This window comes from Marmota flaviventris, chromosome 8 (assembly GCF_047511675.1).
Source record: "Marmota flaviventris isolate mMarFla1 chromosome 8, mMarFla1.hap1, whole genome shotgun sequence".
Classification (NCBI taxonomy): Eukaryota; Metazoa; Chordata; class Mammalia; order Rodentia; family Sciuridae; genus Marmota; species Marmota flaviventris.
In genome coordinates, this window is record NC_092505.1 from 97484934 (window position 1) to 97507321 (window position 22388).

Below are 22388 nucleotides of genomic sequence, written 5' to 3' on the forward strand. Positions count from 1 at the left end.
TGATTCTTTTCTTAAATACCACCACCAGGTTTTCTCCATAGCATAGTTTCTCTTCTTTTAATGAGACTTACCCTGTCCACTCTATTGAAATCATTGGTCCACCCCATGCTCTCTGGCCCCAGTCAGTCTCCATTTGTAATCTTACCACATATTTTATGCCCTCTAGAATACATGTAATTCACTTCCTAATTATGTTTATTGTTTATTATCTTCCTTACCCTTTAGGAAGCAATTTGCAAGAATATTGTCTATTTTACACATATTGTTCTGTATGCTTAAACAGGCATTGACTTCAATAAAAATTTGTCAAATTAAGTGGAGGATGACTGAATAGGTTCAGAAGTATTCCACATTAATGAAGTATTTGTAGGTGTATCTATCTTCCTCTTTAACCTTTTTTTTAGCAAAAGGTCAATAGAGATGAATAATAACATAAATTTTGCTTTATTTGATAAATAAAATTCCCCCAAGATTTTTCCTAATTAGCATAGGACTGACCAGTTTTTTAAAAAATAGATAAATAAAATAGGTGCATTGGAATTTATTCCATCACACAGAATTTATATTCCTCACTCCACTATTGATGGACAAGTAGATTATTTAAAATAATTTTAGTATAAACAATGCCATAATAAATATATTATGTGTTTATTCAAATATAACATTATATTGGTAGAGTAAATTACCTGAAGGTTCTTTGGATAAAACAGTATTTGCATTTTAAATCATCATTAACTTTATCAAATTTCTCTACAAAGAGATAAATACTAAGAAGTATTATCATGTGGCTCTATTTCAATGTTTAGTTAATGCAGCATACTATGAAAATCTGATGGGGAAGACAATGGGATGTAAATAGAACTTAAGTTTGAATTTCTCACATTAAGAAAGAGGCTGAACAGCTTTTGATAAGCTCTATTGAGCATGTGGATCCTTTTTTATCTACATATAATGACACTTCTTTATTAAGAAAGTTAGTCCTTTGTTGGTCTTTATTCTTTCAGAGTTTGTTTATCTTTTGATTTTGTGTGTGTGTGTGTGTGTGGTGGGGATATTTTATACTTTGAAGACATTTTTGGTTTCCCTTAAACCCAAAAGACAATGTTATTTCTTTTTCTTTCATGGTTTCAGATTTTTTTTCTCAGCTTTATATATGGTCTCATAATTTCTTTTTAAAGTCCTATGTTAATTCTTGTACCCTCATGGTTTTTGTCAATTATCTTTAAGTACTTTATACAACCGGAAGTAATGTGGAGAACAAAGTTATATAAGATTTCCAACTTTACTTTTATCTAGATTGGTGGTCAATGGTCTTAATGTAACTTCTTACCTAAGTCATATTTTCCCTATTTTACTTCAGTAATTTCTCATTTTCATTTTATTTTATTGTTTTATTGTTCTTTATTTTCATCACTTCTTATATAATAAAGTATTCTAGAAGATAAATTTTCCTCTAATTACTGAATTAGCTTTACCCCAAGGGTTCTAGATTTCATGATTGTTGTTTTTAAATTTCTGGAATACCAATTTTATTTGCTTCTTTTTAAAAAATCTACTAGGTATTTAAGAAGGTTATTTTTAAATGATGTGGTACAGTTTTTTTTTCCTGGAAATAGCATAAGTTTTGTTATTACTGGAATATGTTCTATGGACACTTGAAATAAAATATGTATTCTCTTATTATTGGATGGAGCTGTCCATACATGTTGATTAGATCATTTTGATTGCATTTTTCTATAGCCTTGCTGAATTTCTGTTCTATCAATTATTGACAAAGGGGTGTTGAAATCTCCAACTATAATAATGAATTTGTCTGTTTTTCCCTTTAGAAGTATCAAACTTTTCTTCGTATATTTGGCGGCTGTGATATTTGAAGCAGACACATTTAGGAGTTCAGTGTCTTCTTAAGGAATGAATTCATCCTTATAAAATGGCCCTCTGTCACTGGTAATTTTTCTCTGCTCTGAAGTCTACTTCATCACATGGTATATTGTTTTCCATTCTTCTATTTCCAACTAATCTATATGTATGTTATATTCTCTCTCCTTATATTTATGCATATATAGGTAGACTGAAAGGTAACATTGTATGTTTTTATTGTGTGGAATATGACATTTTGAAGTACATACACATTGCAGAATGGTTAAGAAATCTATCATCTCACATAGATTTTTTGGTAATAGCATATAACATTCCCAGTTTACACTGCTCAAGAACTGCATTTGCTTATTCACTTTAGTTTCCTTGCTGTACAGTAATCTCCTGAGATTCATTCCTCCTCTCTACCTGTAATTATGTACCTGCAACAAATATCTCTCAGGGCTCCCTCCTTCCAGTTTCAGCTACCCAGCCTCTAACAATCAATATAATATAAAATTCATCAATATAAGATGAATTTTTCTGGATTCAGCTTAGGAGTTAGATTATGTGTTGTCTTTCTGTGCTTGGCTTACCGAATGTCCTCTGGGTTTATCCATGTTGTCACGAATGACAGAACATATTTTGATTGGTATATTTAGATGATTTTTTATATTCAATGTAATTGCTAACATTTTAAGTTTGTCATTTTGCTTTTTAGTTTGTTCCATGTTTTTCATTTTCCAACTTCTTTTTAATTACTTTAGCATTTTGAATGCAATCTGATTTATCTATAGCATTTTCCAGCTTATCTTTCCATATAGATTGTTCCTGATTCCTGTAGATGTTACAGTATACATGTGTGACTTGTCATGCTCCACTGTGACATTTTTACCAGTTTGAAAGAAGTGTAGAAACCTCAGATCCTTTATGTGCCTTTACCCTCCCCATTTATAATGCAATTATCTTAAAATTTTCTTCTAAATCCATTGAGAACTACATTTTTGCTTCCTTTGTCAAGCATATTTTAGAAAAGAGAAGGAAAATAAATTTCATGTATCTGTAATTTATTCTTTCCTTTTTTTGCAGTCTAAATTTCCTAATATTCTTCCTCATTTCTTTCAGTTTCAAGATTTTCCTTTAGGTATTTCTTTAAGTTAAGTCTACTGGCAATAAACGTAATTTTCCTTCCTCTGAGGATATGTTTTTCTCCTTTATTCTTGGAGGATGCTTTCAGTGGATATAGGACTCTGGATTCAAAGTTTTTTGATTTTTGATTTTTTTTCTCTCAGCACTTGGGAAATGCTGCATCTCTCCCCAAGGTTTTAATGAGAATTCTTCTGCCATTTGATGTGCGCTTCCTCTTTAGCTGAGGTCTTATCTCTTTCACTGCTTTTCAGATATATATTTTTTTAAATTTTCAGAAGTTAAAATGTGTTTTTAAGATTTCTTTGAGTTTAACCTTTTTGGCAATCACTTATTTTCTTGACTTTGTAGACTTACCTTTTTTTGTTATATTTGAGACATTTTCAGTCATTTTTCCTTCAAATATATGTTTGGCCTTCTCCATTTCTCCTCTCTTCTAGAACTCACTTCTCTTCTTATGACATAAATGTTATATATTTTATTGTAGTCTCAAGGGCTTCTGTGATTCCATTATCTATTTGTTTATTTATTTGGGGGTTGTTTGTTATTTTTTTTCACTCTCTTGTTCAGTTTGGTAATTTCTATGGTTATATCTTAAAGTTCACTAATTTGTGGTTGTGTCCTGTTCATTCTCCTGCTTAATCCATCTCTCGAGCTATTTAAATTTTTGTTATTGCATTTTCCAGTTACAAAATTTCTATTTGGTTCTTCTTCATGTTTCTTATTCTTTGCTGAGTCTTTTATATTTTTATTGGTTTTAATCATGTTTGTTGTTGCTCATTGAATCATATTATGATGACTGGTTTAAAATACTTGTTAGACAAGTCTAATCTTAGTCATTGAGGGCTGATATCTATTGTCTTTTATCAGTTAAGTGGACCTTGTCTGTTGTTGGTATGATGAATCATTTTTATTGAAACCTGGACATTTTGAATATTGTGAAATGAGACTACAGATCTCATTTAAGTCTTCCACTTTTTAAAGCCTCCTATGACATTGTACTGGCAGAGAGAGAGAGAGAGAGAGAGAGAGAGAGAGAAGATTCAGCAAATAGGAGTTAAAGTCAAAGTTTCCTAGTTGGCCTTCAAGTGGGAAATCTGCTTCTTTCCTCCTAGGCCAGTTCAGAATCTTCACTAGGTCTCTGTAGACACCAACTCCCTGAGACGGGCAGAGGTGCTTCCATGTGGCTCTCCAGTGGACCTTCTCTGATACTGCATGGGATAGGCTCTTTGCTGCTTGGTGGTGATGGAAGTCCTACCCCTCCATTAGATCTCCCAGAGGGAAAGGCTGGTGACTCCTTACTGCCTGGTTGGGTGCAGGTTCTCATTCCCTATACTCCACACTGACAGCAAGGATGGGGGACTCATTACTACCTGGGCAGGCTATAAGTCCCAACTCAATTCCACTACCCCAGTGCAGGAGAAGGGTCGCTTTTCACATCCAGATAGGCTCAGGAAAGTGCACTCTTCATTCAGCCTTTACTGATAGAATCATAATTAGGGAAGCCGTTTTATTCTGTAGTGTTTGCAGAAGAAGACCAGTTATTGTCTAAAAGTTTTCTGTCTTGCTGAACTGCCCCTATTCCTAGTCCTTCAACTGGACAAATTATCTCTCTGAGTTGTAGGCTTCTCCGACACTCATTCCGGGATACAAAAGACAAAAAGAAAGGCCAGAAATCTTGCCATCATGTTGTTCCTTAGGTATATGAGGTCGCTAGCCAGTCTGCCTCTTTTTTCCACATTATGGTGATTTTTATGTTTGTTTTGTACATATGGTCTAGAATTTTAACTGTGCTCAGAGGGAAAACAGGGAAAAGTATGTGTATTCTATTATTATCTAAGTGAAAGTCTTATATAATTTTATATAATCTGGAGGATTTTCTTTAGACTGTGCATATAATATTATGTAATATAGTGAATTTCTTATTTAGTACACCTTGACTACACAGTATGAATTGCAAGGGGATTAATATGGTTCTGTTTTCACCTAATTTTTCTCATTTCTCTCCTCGATCTGATTTGAGTTGGCTATATTTTTGTTCTTAAATTCTCAATTACAGCATTCTAAATTCTAGAATTTATACATATAAACATACTTATTGAAGTAACATCTGATACATACTGGTCCTCCCCTACTTGAAAACCTTGAGTGAAGAAAAAAGATCCTTGTACTCCTTCACCTTCTCTGTTTTTCCTGTTTATAAAAGCTTGTTAAAGTTATGTTAAAATTCTGCACTGTTAGAATTTATAATACTTACCTTCTGTCACTTAGTCATATTCCAACCGTTGTTTTAAACTTGGCCCTAATTAAAATACGGTCTTTTAACTACAGAGATTTTCCATTTATTATTTCATTGCTCAAATTTACCTTTCAATTGTTTTCACAAAAATATTTTAAGGCTGTTAGATTTCCAACAACTTTTTATTTTTTTTAAAGTTGTTTATTTGCCACCATGTTATATTTGAGTAACGATTTTAACTGTGAATAAAATACTTGATTTACATTTTTTCCAAGAACTGAATAGGCATTGATTAATCACATGCTAGCAATGAATACTGCTGTGAGTTATAAAGCCAGGCTGATTTTACCCATTTTTAAGTGATCTTATATGTTCCTTTATATCCTCAACAGAGTTGCCCCTGGCCTGCCACCAATCATAACTATTATTTCCCAGAAATATAATAATAGGTAGCATCAGATCTTTTATTTCAGAGAAAAAAAATCTTGAAAATTATATTTGAAGGTTTACCTCTTCCACTTATCATCTCTGTTCTTTTCCATTCTATTACTTCACTTTCCTTATTTTCAGCATACTCTCCGGGTTCCTAGTTGTATCATCAGCAGATTCTGTCCTCCTGTTACCTGCTTCTAATGTGGCCTTCATTTGTATCATGTGAGGTTTAAAATTAATTTTACTTTTTCTCTGAGCTCTGCCAGCTTACTTTTTCATTTCCTTTTGTTGTCTTTTCATTTATTCCATGGACCCTTGTATCTCTGTACTGCACTCACATTTTTATGGAGAACTCTTTTTCATTATGTCCTTTGAATTCTTGGAAGTGATTCTGGGTAATACCTTCATGAGTTCCATAGCAAAATCTTTCTGATCTAGTTTCATCAGCTTTTCGTTTTTCCATCCCTTTTCTCCTTTGTCCTTCTTACAAAATTTGCACTAAAAAATGCAAGCAAAACTTTGAATGGTTTCATCTTTTTTGTTTCTAAAATGAGGGGAATGTTTTATTCACCAGCTTCATGTTTTTAATGCACCAGTTTTAAAAGTGTGGATCCAGGGCTAGGAAACTGACTTCAGCCATTTGGTTAGAATAAAGCTCCATATAATAGAAGTTACAGAATTTGTGTGTGTGTGTATGTGTGTGTGTGTGTGTGTGTGTACACATACATGTGTAGATGTATATGTGTATGTATGTATGCATATGTATATGTTTGTGTATATGTGTATGCTTGTGCAAGTGTGTATCTGAGGATGCATGTGGGTTTGTGTATGTGTATGTGTGTAGGCATGGGTATGTATACATACAGTTAGCCTTCCTTTAGCTACAAGGCTGCTAGTCACCCACATGGCTGCTTATGTTCTTGTCATAATACAGTGTAGAAAACATGATATGTCTGTATATTTCCTGTGCTTTTCTCCCATTTTCCTTCACCCTATGCTATCTCCTGTGACACACCTATTCACCGAGTCCTTGTTTTTCAACGAGGGGTCATTAGTTCTGCCCACCTGTGTGTGCCCAGGAGAAATAGCCGCTTTGCTATCCCCACCTAAGATTGGAGGGGCCCAGTATCCTCTCTACCTGTACTCATTGAACTGAATTTGATACTTCTTCTATTGTTATGATTATTATGATAACAATCAACATTATAATTTATAACAAGAAAGTTTTGTAGTTTTCAACAAAAATCATGTTTTTCTTTGTGTCTCCTGTTTTTCTTACCCTCAGTTGGCTTCTGAGGGTTGAAGAGGATATGCACTTCTTCAGTTCCCATTATTTGACATCTCCAACACAAAATTTTTAGCAATTTTACAAAATTAGCCACAGTTACTTAAACATTCCCTCCCAGTCAAGAAAATTCATAAATTATTCTTTGTTTCTGTTTTCTATTTTTTTAAACCTTATTTTGGACTGTTTCCTAAATAGTGCTACAGGAGTGTGAACCTTCATGTTATTAAAGCAGCATTTAGAGAAGAAAGTGTTGTAAACAATGCCCATGTAATTATATTCCTTGGCACCAAATCTGCTTTAATGGTTTGGCTTAGTGCTTGGATGGACAAGGTAACTCTGCAGTCATTGTTACCTTGCTGACACGTGACTCCCATTTGTCCAGGGGGACACTGGCACCCTCCAGTCACTGGGTCACACTGTCCTGCACCACAGGAACACCTTTGGACACAATCCTGACCATAGTGATCTTCAGGACAAGCTGCAGGAAAAAGCAAGACAAAATCGGACAAAACAAAACCACACTTTTCTTATAAATATCTTGCCAGTTGAGATTTTAAAAAAATGTTTAAATACATGGCCATTTCTCTTGTCAAATGGGATCTACTGTCTAGTTTTCAGTTTGGTTTGTAGTCTAAAAGTTTACTTTGAAAAAAACAGAAGGAGGAACTCTTCAAATGTCACTTACTTTAGTGCTATTTTAGTTGAAATTAGAAACAGAGAACCAAATATCTATTGTCAAAAACTTACATATGACTTTTAAAAATTTGGAATACCAGGCTAGGGATGTAGTTCAGTGGTAAAGCAATTGTCTAGCATGTATAGGGCTCTGGGTTCAATCCCCAATGCTGCAAAAAATAAAATAAACAAAACAAAATAATAAATAAGGAACACCAACTCTTCACAGCATGGATCCGGTCTCACTTTGCCATGTGGCACTGGCTTAGGGTGTGTGTATATGTATATATTTTTGCATTGCATATATATTATATTTGTAATAATCTTGACTATGTTTATTCTTAAAGTCCATTATGGAACCTTAGTTTACAATCCTAAACATCAGTAGAGGACCCATCATGTTTACATTCTCAAATACTGATTTATGTATTTGTACCTATTAATCTAATTAACTATTTATTTTGATTTATTCCAAAAATTCATTACAATCCTTACCAAAATGCAGTTAATACATAAGCAAAAATGACTATCTGTGAGAATCCAGGGAGGGGGAAAAATGGCAGCAACATAAACAGAAACCAACATCATCCATCCTTGACCTTGCATGAGAAGTGGGTTGAAAATTTGGCTCAAGTCTTCATAGTTAAGGCAAACAGAAGTGCTGATATAGGAGATCACAGCTTTCTAAAGACAATGTGTTCCTAATGTTCAGGGAAACCACAGTTTTTGAAAATGCTTTGGCATGAGCCTATTTGTCCATTGATTCTCTGAAGAACAAACACAAAGGAGTCAGCCAGGACCTTCCTTGGGAGATGTTTATGGCTTTGACTCAAAACTGAGCTGGCAGTGGAGACCTCAGAGGCTGTATCCATTAAGTGTCCATTGTCCCCTACCTGGATTCAAGACTTTGTCTTATTTGTTTTTTGTCCTCAGCACAGCAGAAAGAAAAATCAAACAGAGAAGTTACCTTTATACAAAGCAGACAGAACAGCTACCTGCCAGGGAAATACAAACATTTTGGGTATCTTCAGCACAGAATGACTTAGTCCTCTGTCCATGCACAAACTCAGCTTCCAAATAGGATCATGGATAAAGGAGCTTCACAATCCCATCACATAAGTTGAGGTGTGCATGCATGATAAAGCAGCTTTTCTATTTTGAAGATAGTTTCCAATGGTACTTTTGCCCTTTCACTGTGAGGTATGTGATAACAGAACACAGCCCCAAAACATCATGCACAGCTCAATGAATGATCACAAAATGAACATCCTCATCAAAAGCTCCAGGCCCCCAAATCGATAAGGCCAGGACTGACCCCATTACGTGGGCTCCTTCTTGTTGCCTCCTCTATGTTCCAAAAAAGATCATCATGATACTGACTTCAAACACTAGGGTCTCCTTCTGACTCAGAGTCACAGGGGATAAGTACATCCAGAGTTATTTGGGTTAAGCAAAAAACTACCCAAATATTTAGAAAATGAAAGATCTGATAACAATAAAATGTATTTGCTCTCTGTGTGTTCAAACCTGTACCTTTTTAAATGTTCTTCACCTTTCTGTCCCTTAAACTTTATGTCAATAGTTTTTGTAATATGCAGCTAAGGTCTTTGGGTTTTGTGGTGCTATTTACTTTTTGGTGTTTACTTTTTGCTTACTTTGGAGCTAGCAAATTGCTAAGGATAAATGAAACGGTGGGACCTGGACAATGAGGTTGACATTGTGAATGCAGGAACCGCCAGTTTGCTCTGTTCTTGGCAAACAGATTTTCTAATCTTGACTTGGGGCCAGCATGGCTGGAGTGGGAGGGATTATGACCAAAAGGATCTCTTTTGTCACTTTCACCAACTTTAGCTCTCAACCAGTCTTTCGTGAGTATTCCTCAACCATGAATTTAAGTCAGCTTGTGTTTGCTGTTGCTGCAGTAAATTATTAAGTGAATTATAACATTTACTCTTCTAACTGCAGTCCTTAAAAACCTTAGCTTTAGCATATTTGGTACCTGTATCCAGCATGGAACCATCAGTATATCCATTCCATAATAGGTAAGAGTAACTTACTTTGGCTGCAGTCTGCTCCGATGAAGCCAGGAGAGCAGTTACAGGTGCCAATCATGGTATCACAGCTGCCGCCATTTAAGCACTTGCATGTCATTTGACAATATGGGCCATAAGTGCCTTTTGGGCACCCTGTTAAAGAAATCCAAAACCATATGTGGTGGTATAACTTAAAACAGTCAGTGTTCAAACTTGTACCCATAGACATGTGGTTAACTCAGCATTCCAATTATTGTTCTTTGGTATTTTCAATCATTTCAAGCTACTGGTTCAAGGATGTGAGGATATGAGAATATGTAGAGATAGATGGATATCAGTACCTGTTGCTGCTTAAGAAAACATTAGACTTAACTTGAGCTACCTTGGAAATCTACCTCTAAAGAAAGCTTAGAATGGGAGACTTTTCCTAAACAAGAGTATTTCTTTCCAACCTAGATAGATAAATTTATTATTTTGCTTAATGTTTAAATGTTATAGTTTGTCTTCTCTGGAATGATCTAGTCTTCTTTAATAAATGGAGGAATTCCTAAGATACCAAATAAAGAATGCTTTTAATTTTCTGTTGTTTTCAATTGTCTATTTTCATATCCATAGATGTATGCTCTACCAGCAGGATACCTATATAAGAGAAAATTAAGCATTCAAAGAATGTTTTTTTTTTTCTTTTGAGATTCACATTTTTATAATCTCCATCCATGTCTTGTCTACAAACTCATAGTTCTTACCCGGAGTCTTAGATTTTGCTTATAGATTCAAAGAGTGGCTCGGTTTTCCTTCTAGTTTAAAAAAATGAATTCTTCTAGAATGGAAGTGGGAAGCCCAATATCCCAACATTGTTCAGATCAAGGTTTGTTTCTCTGGCATAGCTGTTAAGTTTCTTTATTTCTCTTCTGTGAAAAATGATGGAATCACTCTGCATTCTCTCCTGTCATACTCTCTTTCCAAGGGATATCATTTCTCAAAGCTAACTGACCTTTTTTTTTTTTTTTTTTTTTTTGGTGTAGAGCATCCTTTAGTATTCCCAAGTAGATCTTTATCACCAGCCCTTATAAAAACTTAATAGAGTGTAATACTCACTATAAAATTAATGATTTAAAAATGTGTCTTCTTCTCTTCTCCCATTCACTAAGACAAAAAATTCTTCTGGCACATCCAGCTGGGTTAGTACTGTGAATGTTTATAGTTTTTATCAAGTTACTAATGTAGTCAAATAAATGTATGATGCTGAAAAATAATATTCAGTGACTTGGTTTTAGGAAAAAAGACACACAAGCTGAAAATAGAGAGATGGAAGCCGGGAGTTGTGGTGTGTATTGCTGACATGTTGCTTCTAAAAAAAGAGGCTGAATTAACAACTGTTGATTAGTATGGAAAACTCTGGAGTCACATTACTGTGAAGTGAAAGATGGCATGAATTTCTGTGCAAGTAAAGAAAAGAGCAATCTTTATGAAATGAAACTGATGCTCTTATTTGAGGAAATGTTGAACTGAGGATATAATTCTGAGTAACAAAGAGTCAGTATCTCAGTTGAAAGGAATGAAGGGCTTATATATAAATATTTGATGAATTCAAACAGCTGATACATGTGATGGTCTCAATTTGAAGATAATTTTCACGTAAGTTGAAGTTCCTTGGGAAACATTAATTTCCCTTTGGCATATACCCAACTGCACACTATCTTAATGGTGGCTTTACATTTGATAGCATCATCCCTAAGTATTCCTTTATCATACAAAAAAACAAAAAAACAACAACAAAAAAAAAACCACCTCATTTATGGACTTCGACTTAATTATCCTTTCAAAATTGGGACACTGGATTTGATGAAATTAGCCTACTAATGAGAATGCCATCTTTCAAAGATAGTGTATGTGCTAACCTCTTAGTCCCCCAACTCATTAAATTTATATCAATACCACGGTACATATTTATAAAAGCAGTCTAAACTTTTTTCAAGAATAATTATTTTATTGATAATTCTACTTTCCCATTCAATTCTCTATTTTGTGAAAGTTGAATTTCTGGAATCATGCAAACAGGCTTTGCTCAAATGTTCACTGTATTTAACAAGGAAACACACCCAGGACATAATGATTTCATTTGGCTTTTCTGAGTAAAAGTCAGTCCTCCTCCCTCATCTCCTAATGTTCCATTTTGATCATTACTTGGCCTTTGCTTGATATTTTACAATTATTTCTCCCTGGAAATCTTGTCTCCCTGGCAAAGGGTATTTAGTTATTTTCCATTACAAAGTGATTTTTTTTACCCCATCCTTGCACAATCCCCTTCTCTCGCTTCTTCATTCCAAGAAGGAGCTTGGATTCACATTTACAGTTCTAATTTGTTTAAATATTAAAGATTAAGTTGCTTAGCATGAATGGCAAGTCTCGCTGTTACTGTATGCTCTGTTGCTGTGAATGGAATTTGGTAGTTTCGTTAGAAACCTAGAACAAACAAGACTATTACCAAATCCTTGATAGCTCTCAAGTAAGTAAAAAGCATGCATCAGCTTTCCACAGCCTGTTTTCCTAGTATTTGACCAGGTAATTCACATTAGCCATTGTTACACAGTATTGCTTTATTATTAAAAAGAGATACTAACATGTGATATTGCTGAATATTTATTGCTATGAACAACAACATTACAGCCAAGCATCCATGAATGACTTGATTTCTTCCTCTTGGCCCTGGTAGGCTATTTTGTGGCCCATATTTCTCAAAGCATTCTATACCAAGTGTGAGGCTGTTCTGAATACTTTCAAAAGAACTGACTATGGTTATAGGGGACCCCTTAACTTTTCTTGGGAAGAGTAGATATAAACAGCATGTACAGCAAGTTGCAGAAATAAAAGGTTTTCAGGGTCTGTGCTACTTTAAGACCTCTCATGGGTCATAAAAAAACATAATAGGGTGAGTTTGCCTCTACTGGACAGTTACTGTGTTTTTCCTACCTGTTATCCACATGCTGGGACTGACCTGCCTATGTGAATTAAGAAGTGGTGAGATTCTTACTGCAAGTTTCCCTGCTTCCTCTGACCTCTGCCGAGAGAAAATTTTAATTCTCTACTCTGAACCTGAGAACATGAAAGCCCAGTTGTTCTTGGCTGCGGCAACTTTTGCTTGGGAGCCAGCTACACCTTTTATGGATATTTTCTTGAATCTTTTTTCATAGTCCTGTAATTATAGTGGATGTTGCCAAGGAACCCTCGCAGCCACACTCACCACGTGTTGCTTGGAACTCAGCCCATTCCACCAGGCAGGGGAGTGGCTCCCTGACCCAGCCAGCCTCCTGTCGCAAGGTGAAGCCACCCTCCTTTATCCTGGGCTAGCTCCCCTTCTGAATGAAAGCATAACCTGGGTGTATGCAAACTGATCTTATTTTTATGAAGAGAAAGATGATATCCTGGATATCACGAAGGAAAATTTCTCAAGATAGGCATATTCCTTTTTTCTAGCAGAAGGGTGTTTGAAATTTGCCATAATAGAAAACTCATAGAGATTGATTAATTTTATATTTAAGTTCTTCAGCTTAAGTTTGAATAACTGTAATAGTTCTGGGCCTCCAACAAGATATTAATTGAAAACATTTTTGTGGGTGTTTAATTGTGTTTTTAGCCGGTAATGTTTACAGTTAGGAAAAATCAAGAAGTGACATTCAAAATATATATGTTCTATGGCTTGTAGAAAATTAAATAGCTTGATCATGAGTTTATGCTTAAGTGATATTTGGGGGGAAATAAATCCCCAAATCAGTTGGATTCTTGTAGAATTAGGAAAGGAGAGCTGAGGAATCTGCTATGGGAAGGACTAGGGAAGAAAGACAGTAGTCAGAGCCAAGTGGGGGGTGGGGGTGGAATGAAACTGAGGCCAAATCATTCTATTCTTAAACCAATAAAAAGTACATTATAAATAATTACAAGCTTAAAAATTAAGTAGCTGCCTGAACATTTTTATATGCTCCTTGGGATATTTTTTTTTTCTTGTACATTTTTCAGCAACCATTTTCAATGTTAAAATATCCTAACAAGTCAATATTAAGGTCTTGGTCTAGGGACTATTCTTTTTTATTACACAACAGGGAGCCAACTGGCATTTTGTCATCTAAGCGAGTTATCATTTACATTCCAGAATAAGAATTTGATTCGATTGTTCCTAAGCAGGCCCTGGAACTAACTTACTATATGAATCACTTTAACTACATTGTCATTTACCACATGTTGATTTATAATAATAATAAGTTCATACTTTCTTTTCTTTATCTCCTTCTTTTCTTCTTGGATATTTGTGAAGAACTAGGGTATATTTTGAATAGAAAAGGCAAATAAAGGAATGATTTGCACAAGAAAATATAGGTTTTTCAACTTCAAGGAAGAGATCCCACGGAATTTGGGATGAATTAACTTTTGCCTTTTCATATTCTGAGTGGTGACCCACCCTATTGGTATCCCCTCAGTAAATTACAACTAAGCAGAGCCCACACTTACGGAGATGACAGTGGTTTCCATGGTAGCCAGGCAGACAGGTACATCTCCCTGTGATTGGGTGACACTCTTCATTCTCAGCTGAACACTGACATACCTGGTTACAGTCCTTCCCGTATGTGCCTGGTGGACAAACTAAGGGGAGGAAATGTAAACCCAATGAATTAAATTTGTCTGTGTAAATATAGCTCTAAAAGTGAAAGCAGGGAAAAATTTATTAAATAAGACCATTGCCTACAGAAGTGTGCTGCCCTTCGGGATTTCGGTTTCATTAAATTTACTTGGGGATTACTTCACTGTTTGATTTTGTTTTGTTCAGTCAATTTGTGACCGACTGTCAAGGGCCAGCTGCAATTTTCTTGTCACTGAAAAAAATCATAGGGTGATGTCAGGTAAAATCAACTAAAATAATAGTATAATTCATGAGGGACCGCATATCTGGATAAAGATATTTTTTTCTGGTACAGCTGTTTTAAACTCTCAAGGTTGTTTCTCTCTGTACATTAGCATGTACTATATTTGTGTCACTTGTCAGCTGCTCTGCTCTGTTCTGCTGTTTCTTTTTTACAAACCAAACAGTAAAAGCTTTCCCTCCAACTTTTAAATAAAATAATGCCTTTTTTTTGGAGAAAATAAAAAGGTTTTCTGGGTATATTTCATCTTATAAAATGGAGTCAAGTAGACATTTTGAGTTTCATGGTTGTTTCACAGGAACATTCAGATGGAAAAAGTGGACAAGTTAAGTTGGTCATGAGGTTCTGCATGTCTAAAATTGAATAATAATAATTTCTGGACCAACCTTTCTATTTACTACTGAAAGATCTGGCATCAGGAGTATAAGAAAGAATTAAACTGTTTTGAAAGACCTGTGCTGGAGAAATTTTCGGTTGTGTTATTCTCTCCCTCCACATTTTTGTTTGTGGTTACTGTAAGTCCATACTGTACCTTGTTTTCTTAGCATCCACTTTTCTTAAGAATATGTCATCTTCCAGCTTTCTTTAAGTAACAATGATAGCAAGGATAGAATTTCTAACTATGGGTCAGTGGTTGCTTGCTCAGTACTAACATCAAAGACTGATAAAACTCAGGGTGAGTAACAACAACCACCAAACACACATGTATACACACAAAACACACACACACACACACAAAAAAAAAAAAAAAAAAACAAAATATTCACTAGAGGATTTTTCCTTTGATTTTTGACTGGGAAATTCACAAATGTGAGACCAATAAATGGGATCTGATTCAGCATCTGAACAGCCATTTATGTGCTCTGCTGTTGGTCTGGACATTCTTTTATCTAGAAGTCAATGATTGTTCAAATATCTATCAAAGACACATTTCATCCTGAATTTTCCACATACAATGAGAAGTACATCTGTATTTCCTGTCTAAAAAGCTTATTTAACAGGTTGATAAGCGACTGAATAAGAACTACCAATGATGGTGGTATCTCGGGGGGTGACAGGAGTAGATCTAGGATGTCCTTGCTCCGTTCAGCTCCTATCAGGAAGCACATGAGGGAAGGAACTGCTTAATGGGAGGTTTCTAGCAGGAAATGCTGACCAACAATCAAAACTGTCAAAATGTGTGTCATTAGAGACTTCTGAAAGCTTTAGAACCCCAGAGCTGAAATTACCAAAAATTGTTCCCATCATTGGGAAGAACCATTTTGGTCACAGGGATTGCATGAGCAAAAGCTTCTTCTCCCCACAGCAAATAATCCCACAAAAGAGTCCTCCAAAAAGATTAGTTACACTGAGAGATCCAAGTGGCTAGGCTGAGCACGATAGGGTTTGTGTAATAATTTGCAGTGTCATGATCTTCATACCCATTCCCCATCTGGCACAGGGCTTTGAGGGAAGTGACATTTGGGCTGCTGTGCTATGAGAGAGCCATAAAAAAAAAAAAAAATGTACAGGTCTGAAAGTATCCAGTGAAGAAGGTGTGGTCCAAGGTCAGGTGACCCTATGCTACCATTGACCTTATCTCTGGATTTGAAGAAGTTAGTTAAACTCTAAGACTTTCAATTATGTTTTCCACATAATGAGATTAATGGAATCTATCTCACAGATTGTTATTAGTAACACAGAGGACACAGTAACATATAGTAACATATAACTCTTAGTGCCTAGGCAACATGTATTCCCTCTCTACTAAAACACATTTAAAATCAGAATCAACTGTCCAAAAAAGGTGCTCCATGTAGACAAACCACAGAATAACTCTGCATAATTATGCAGAAACTTTGTCTAGCATTTAAAGACCATCTTTCCATGTATCTGCTATTCAGAGAAAATTATTTCTTAAAAACAATGAAATCACTAGATATGAAGTTTCTGTTACACATATAAATCAAACTTTTCCACATTCTCATTAATTTCTCACTTTTTGGGGGGCTTTATGAAACCATTCACAACTGTTGGCTACTTTTCTATCTTTGGAGAACCCCAGAGACATTTTAAGCTTGGACTATTGAACTCTGGAGAAATCAAATTTTAGAAGATATAAATAATTTGCTCATGAAAAGTTGACCTCTCTGTGCTCTTACAGTCAGTTCTCCAGTGGATGTTTAAACCTCATTAAAGGAATTTACAATTTGTACTGCAAAGTAATAAAATGAAAATGGAAATAAAGAAATGAAAGCAAGAAAAAAAAAGCATTCTAAATGTTATGCAAAAAGAAGTTTTGAGAAATACTATAGCATTTCTTAGGTTATACAGTCACTCTGAAATACATTATCAATTGTCACTTGGCTAAAAAATGTGACCAACTAAAGATTCAGAGGAAATAGAGTGAATGAATGCAAAGCCCCGTAGCCTTTGTTATTGGCAAGAGAAGGTCAAAAGGAACAAAAGCAATTCCTCTTGTTAGTTTATTTTCTTATGCTTCCAGATGTACTTCACTGCAGTGTGTGATTTAGGTCCATCTTTCAAAACCTGCAGAATTCTGGAATCTTCAGAATTTCTTTCAGTCAAGAATTACTTCCTGAATAACCCTATGGGCCAGGTTCTAAATACTGAGCAAAATCAGACATGATTTTTGTACACATCAAGCTCACAATACTGGGAAACAAAAACAATCAAATAGTTATTCAATCAAATATCTAATTTAAACATATTAAAAGAGTACAGGGTGCTATGAGGGGAATAATACCAGGGACCCCAATTTAGACACCAGGTGAGAAATGGGTGTTTGTTTGCAGATATGCTCTCTGAGGAGAGCAAGACTTAACTGAGAGCTGAAACATTAGAGAGTGGGTGTGTAGGGAGAAGTAGAGTGGGAGGAAAGAGTAGGGAGGAGAAGAAATTTCAGAGGGAAAATGCTGGTCATCTGCTGCGAGAACATGGGCAAGAGTATATGTATGAGCGACAATGATCATGCTCTCATCAACTTTGCATAGCCCATGGCTACTGTAACAAGTTTGCATTATAAATTAGTGACTTAAAACAACACAAAATCATTTGTCACTGTTCTGAAGGCCAGAATTCTAAAATCCAGCTGCTGGCAGGGCTTTGTTCTTTTAGAGATGTAAATAGAAATCTACTTCTTTATTTTATCAAGTTTCTGATTTATTTATTTTTATGTGGTGCTGAGGATCGAACCCAGGGCCTCGCTTGTGTGAGGCAAGCACTCTACCGCTGAGCTACAACCTCAGCCCCCTCTTTGCTTTATCAGGTTTCTAGAAGCCACCTGCATTCCTTGGCTTGTGGCACCTCCTTCCATCTTCAACCAGCTTAGGTTCTTACTTCTCTGCTTTATTTGTAAGAACTTTTGTGATGACATTAAGCCCACCCAGATAACCAGAAAACATCTCCCATCTCAAGATGCTTGACTTAATCACGTCAACAAAATCCTTTCACCATGTAAAGTCATGCTTCAGGAATTAGGACATGGGTATTTTGGGGACCATTATTCAGCCTACTGCAACTTCTGTGCTCTGAATAATTTCAGTTAACTTCTGGTTTATTCCATAGAGGCTATGTTATCATACAGGGTCATGTTCTGCATAGTAACCTGATATATAACTCTTTATAAAAATGAATACAAATCTCATATTCAACTATATTAGATTAAAATTTATGTGGAAAAACTATTGTCAATTATTTTAAAAGTAATTCTATTTATGGATCCAAAATAGGGGTTTTAATACAATGCCACATTGAAAATGACTTGGGGGCTGGAGCTATATAGCTCAGTGACAGAGTGCTTGCCTAGCATATGTGAGGCACTGGGTTCAATCCTTAGCACTGCAGAGAAAATAATGCTAAGTGAAGTTAGCCAATCCCCCCAAAACAAATGCCGAATGTTTTCTCTGATATAAGGTGACTGACCCATAATGGGGTAGGGAGGGGAGCATGGGAGGAATAGAGCAACTCTAGATAGGGCAGAGGGGTGGGAGGGGATGGGAAGGGGCAGGGGGTTGGCAATGTTTGTGGAATGTGAGGGACATCATTATACAAAGTACATGTATGAAGACATAAATTGGTGTGAACATACTTTATATACAAAAAGAGATATGAAATTGTGTTCTATATGTGTAATAAGAATTGTAATGCATTCCACTGTCATTTATTTAAAAAATAAAATCAATTAAGTATTAAAAATAAAATAAAAAAATAAAAGCATTCTGTCCATCTACAACTACAAAAAAATTAAGATTAAAAAAATGATGAGAATCTTCAGAGAAGATCAGGATTCAGGAAGAATCTTTGGAATTGACTTGGGATTCCCAAGATATGTAAAAACAGACCCAGGAAGAAGAACTGTACATCAAAAAAATATATATACATGTAATGTTATTATATATTAGATATATTATATAAAAAGATAATAACATTGTTGTGCCATTTAAAAAATATTTTAGGGCTCCCAACTATCTTCAGAACAGCATTTACTTTCTATATAGGTCTCCCTTAAGCCAGCATTATTGTGCACCTAATAAGATAAACTGACATTAAACCATGTGACCAAATGACAAAGCCAATAAGTGGTATACTGAGGAAGAATACCAGGTGTTCTCAAGATGAGCTCTGAGATTCCTCTTTCCCAGGGCTGCTCTTAGGAAATAAGATTAATGTTAATATTATTTAGCCTTGAAGACATCTAGTGTTTTAACTCACTAGATAGGAAAATCAGTCTGAAAATTTTACATTAAAATTTTTTCTTTGGGTGTGCTGGTGCACACCTATAATAATCCCAGCAGCTCAGGGGGCTGAGGCAAGAGGATCACAAAAGGCTGGAGATATTACTTTGTGATTAAATGCCCCTGGTAATAATAATAGTAATAATAATAATAATAATAATAATAATAATAATTCTCATTTACATTTTATTAGCCATTGCAAGAACTGGTCAACCCAGTTTGAGCTAATGTATCTGATGCCTCTTCTTAGTTGAAACATTTGGGCAACCAAGTGACCACAAAAATCTATGGATGGCTTCCACATAGACATATAAACCTACATTTTACTTTTTAAATTGACCAGTGAATATACTCATCAATAAAAATAAATGGTGATTTACTTTAATTTAGTATAACTTAAATCAGTTTGGCCATTGATTAACCTGGATATAGATAGTACCCGAAAGATTTTGGAAGAAGACAATTTGCTATTTTTGATTATGATTTTTATTAAAAATTGAGAAGCCAGCTTTACTAAGATTCAAATTGAGACAAAGTGAATTAGAGAGACAAGTTGGTTAATCCTGACAACCTTATAAACTCTGCACCTCAACTAGTTAGATATTAGGAAACATTTTCTAATTTAACTTTCTGTTTCTGAGGAATAAGAAGTGTCTTCTCAAAGGTAATTATCTACTTTTTCTATAAAATTTAAAGATAAATGAAATATCAACTAGAGTATTTAAAGAATTCGTTCTTATTTATCCGATCTATTGGTTTATATAATTATTGTACTGTCCTTGAGCAATATTTCTGCATGGCAAACATTTTATAAAATGGCATATAGAAACCATACCTATAAGAAAATGTAATTAATTAATTTTTGCTTGTTCAATCATGGCTGTTTGGCACGACATACAGTAACTTCTTTAGTAAAACCCTGTCCAGACTGACAAGAAGATCATTGTGCAACCCTAAGTTCTCAGTCCTTCTACTGTGGCAGTTACAAATTCCATACTATCTCCAGTAGCATAGTGTACCTGACAAGCTAAATAAGCATTGGCAGAAAGAATAGTGTTTTGGATGGTTAAAAGAAGTGCCTTTTACCCTGCCAATTTTAAAATAAAATAGCTTACACTCTCACGGTAGACAGAGAGGTATATTCAAATTTTGTCTAATACTTTGCTTTTCACAAATTGGGATTGACCTTCTGTGGTTTATGACAGCATCTTTTTCTCAGGTCTTTATCAAAGGCCTGGAACCACCAGGGTGATAGATCAGCTGTCATCCACCCGTTCCTCAGAATGTCTTTGTATTAAACTAATGGTCCAGCAGAGCAGCCAGTCTGACAGGAAGGTTATTTACTTGCAATCTGGTAAAAGAACTGACAACTTCATTGTTTTAATTGTTCATTTTTCATGGGTTGATGCATTAGCTCACCGGATCTTTGTGCCTCATTCAGAGAATAAATATATGGGAGTCAGGGCATCAGAATAACTGTGTCCATCTTAAAGTTCAAGAAGCTGAAGCTGTGGATAGCCTTGGCTGGGATGACTTGCAGGCATCTAGCATTATTATTATTATTATTATTTTGGTCTTATCTCTGTTCTGCATCTCTTTCCTCTCTTTCAGGAAGACCTATGATGTCAGCTACTGATCTGATTGTTTTTTGAAACAATGTTCCTGGTTCTCACAGCCTATTAAAGGAGAATGGCAGAAGGGGACTGAGAGTCTCTATAGCTCAATCAGGGTGGGGGGCCTGTCAGACTGTGTCATAAAATCACAGAGGCTCCAAACCTCACATATCATGAAATCATCAAGAATAGATAGAGCTCAGGTCAGAGTTTCTCAGAATCATGGGAAAGCCTTTTGCTAACCTCTATAGCCTGGGATCCTTTAAGAGATTCTAATTCAGTGAATTTTATATGTATAGTAGTATATTATGTATACATTTCATTTTTAAAAATCTAATATGAACTTGTGGTTGAGAACATCTAATCTCTAATCTAGACCAGTATCTTTAATTTATACATAAGGTCTCTGATAGATTGAGCCATTGAATTAGGGCCATATCTAATTAGTAGTAGAGCTAGAACTAGAATCCAGGGACCCAGGCATTCGGATAAATGACCTTTTAATTATCTCCCTCAGATACTATTCTCCACAAACCACTGAAGTAGATTTTGTCAATAGCTGCTGCTAATATGTCAGGGCACAATATGGAGGTGATCATTTGCACTCAAAGCTCAACTCAAAATCTGGCCTTTAGAGAGCAGAGGGCATCTCCACAATTCAGTTACAAACATGGTTTTGTAACTGCTATGCTGACGCCCAAATTATATTATTACTTACTCTTTTCCTTCACATTAAAATTCAGAGCACTTCTAGGGAGATGATATTTCATTATTTTCAACGTGTCTGATACCTCACACAGGATCCAGAACACAGAAGGGGCTCAGTAACTGTTTATGGGAAAAAAGGAAAAAAGGAAAGCAGAGAAAATAACTTTTCTAGCCCAATACTCTCTCTCTCTCTGTGTGTGTGTGTGTGTGTGTATAGGTATATGCAAGCCTACCTATATTGAATGCTTATACATTCAATTGCTTATTGAACAATTATAAACTGGAAGAGGATACTGTGCTTGGCATAGATGCCATAAAATTGAATGTGATTTGTGTCTATTTTCAAGTATTAAACATACCGATTTGGGGGCTGGGGTTGTAGCTCAGTGTTACAGTGCTTGCCTAGCATGTGTGAGGCACTGGATTGGATTCTTGGCACAATATACAAATAAATAAATAAATATGTAAATAAATAAATAAAAGGTCCATTGACAACAATAAAAAAAAACATACTGATTTGGGAAGACAGGTGAAAAACTGATAAAGAAAAATATCTAACTAGTACTATGAATAGAGACATGTAAAAGGAGCTAAGTCACCTAAATAAAAAATAGTCAATCTTATTAGGAGGGAATCAGGGTGTCCTCAGGAGGTAGCACCAGAACTGAGGCTAGAAAAATGAGTAGAAATGCCCTAGTCGAAGGAACGACAGGAAAGACTAGAGTCTTTTAATGAAAGGGATGGT

General features: G+C 35.4%; 1 protein-coding gene across 1 annotated transcript in view; it reads right to left on the reverse strand.

Annotated features, from left to right (window-relative positions):
- The window catches only part of LOC114098059 (EGF-like and EMI domain-containing protein 1), a 610754-nt gene that overhangs the window by 14055 nt on the left and 574311 nt on the right, over positions 1-22388 (reverse strand). The window contains exons 17-20 of the mRNA XM_071614923.1: positions 14177-14308; positions 11959-12028; positions 9695-9823; positions 7315-7440 (exon numbers count right to left, since the gene is read on the reverse strand). Of these exons, the coding sequence (XP_071471024.1) occupies positions 7315-7440; positions 9695-9823; positions 11959-12028; positions 14177-14308 (457 nt within the window). The remainder of the gene's footprint in view (positions 1-7314; positions 7441-9694; positions 9824-11958; positions 12029-14176; positions 14309-22388) is intronic.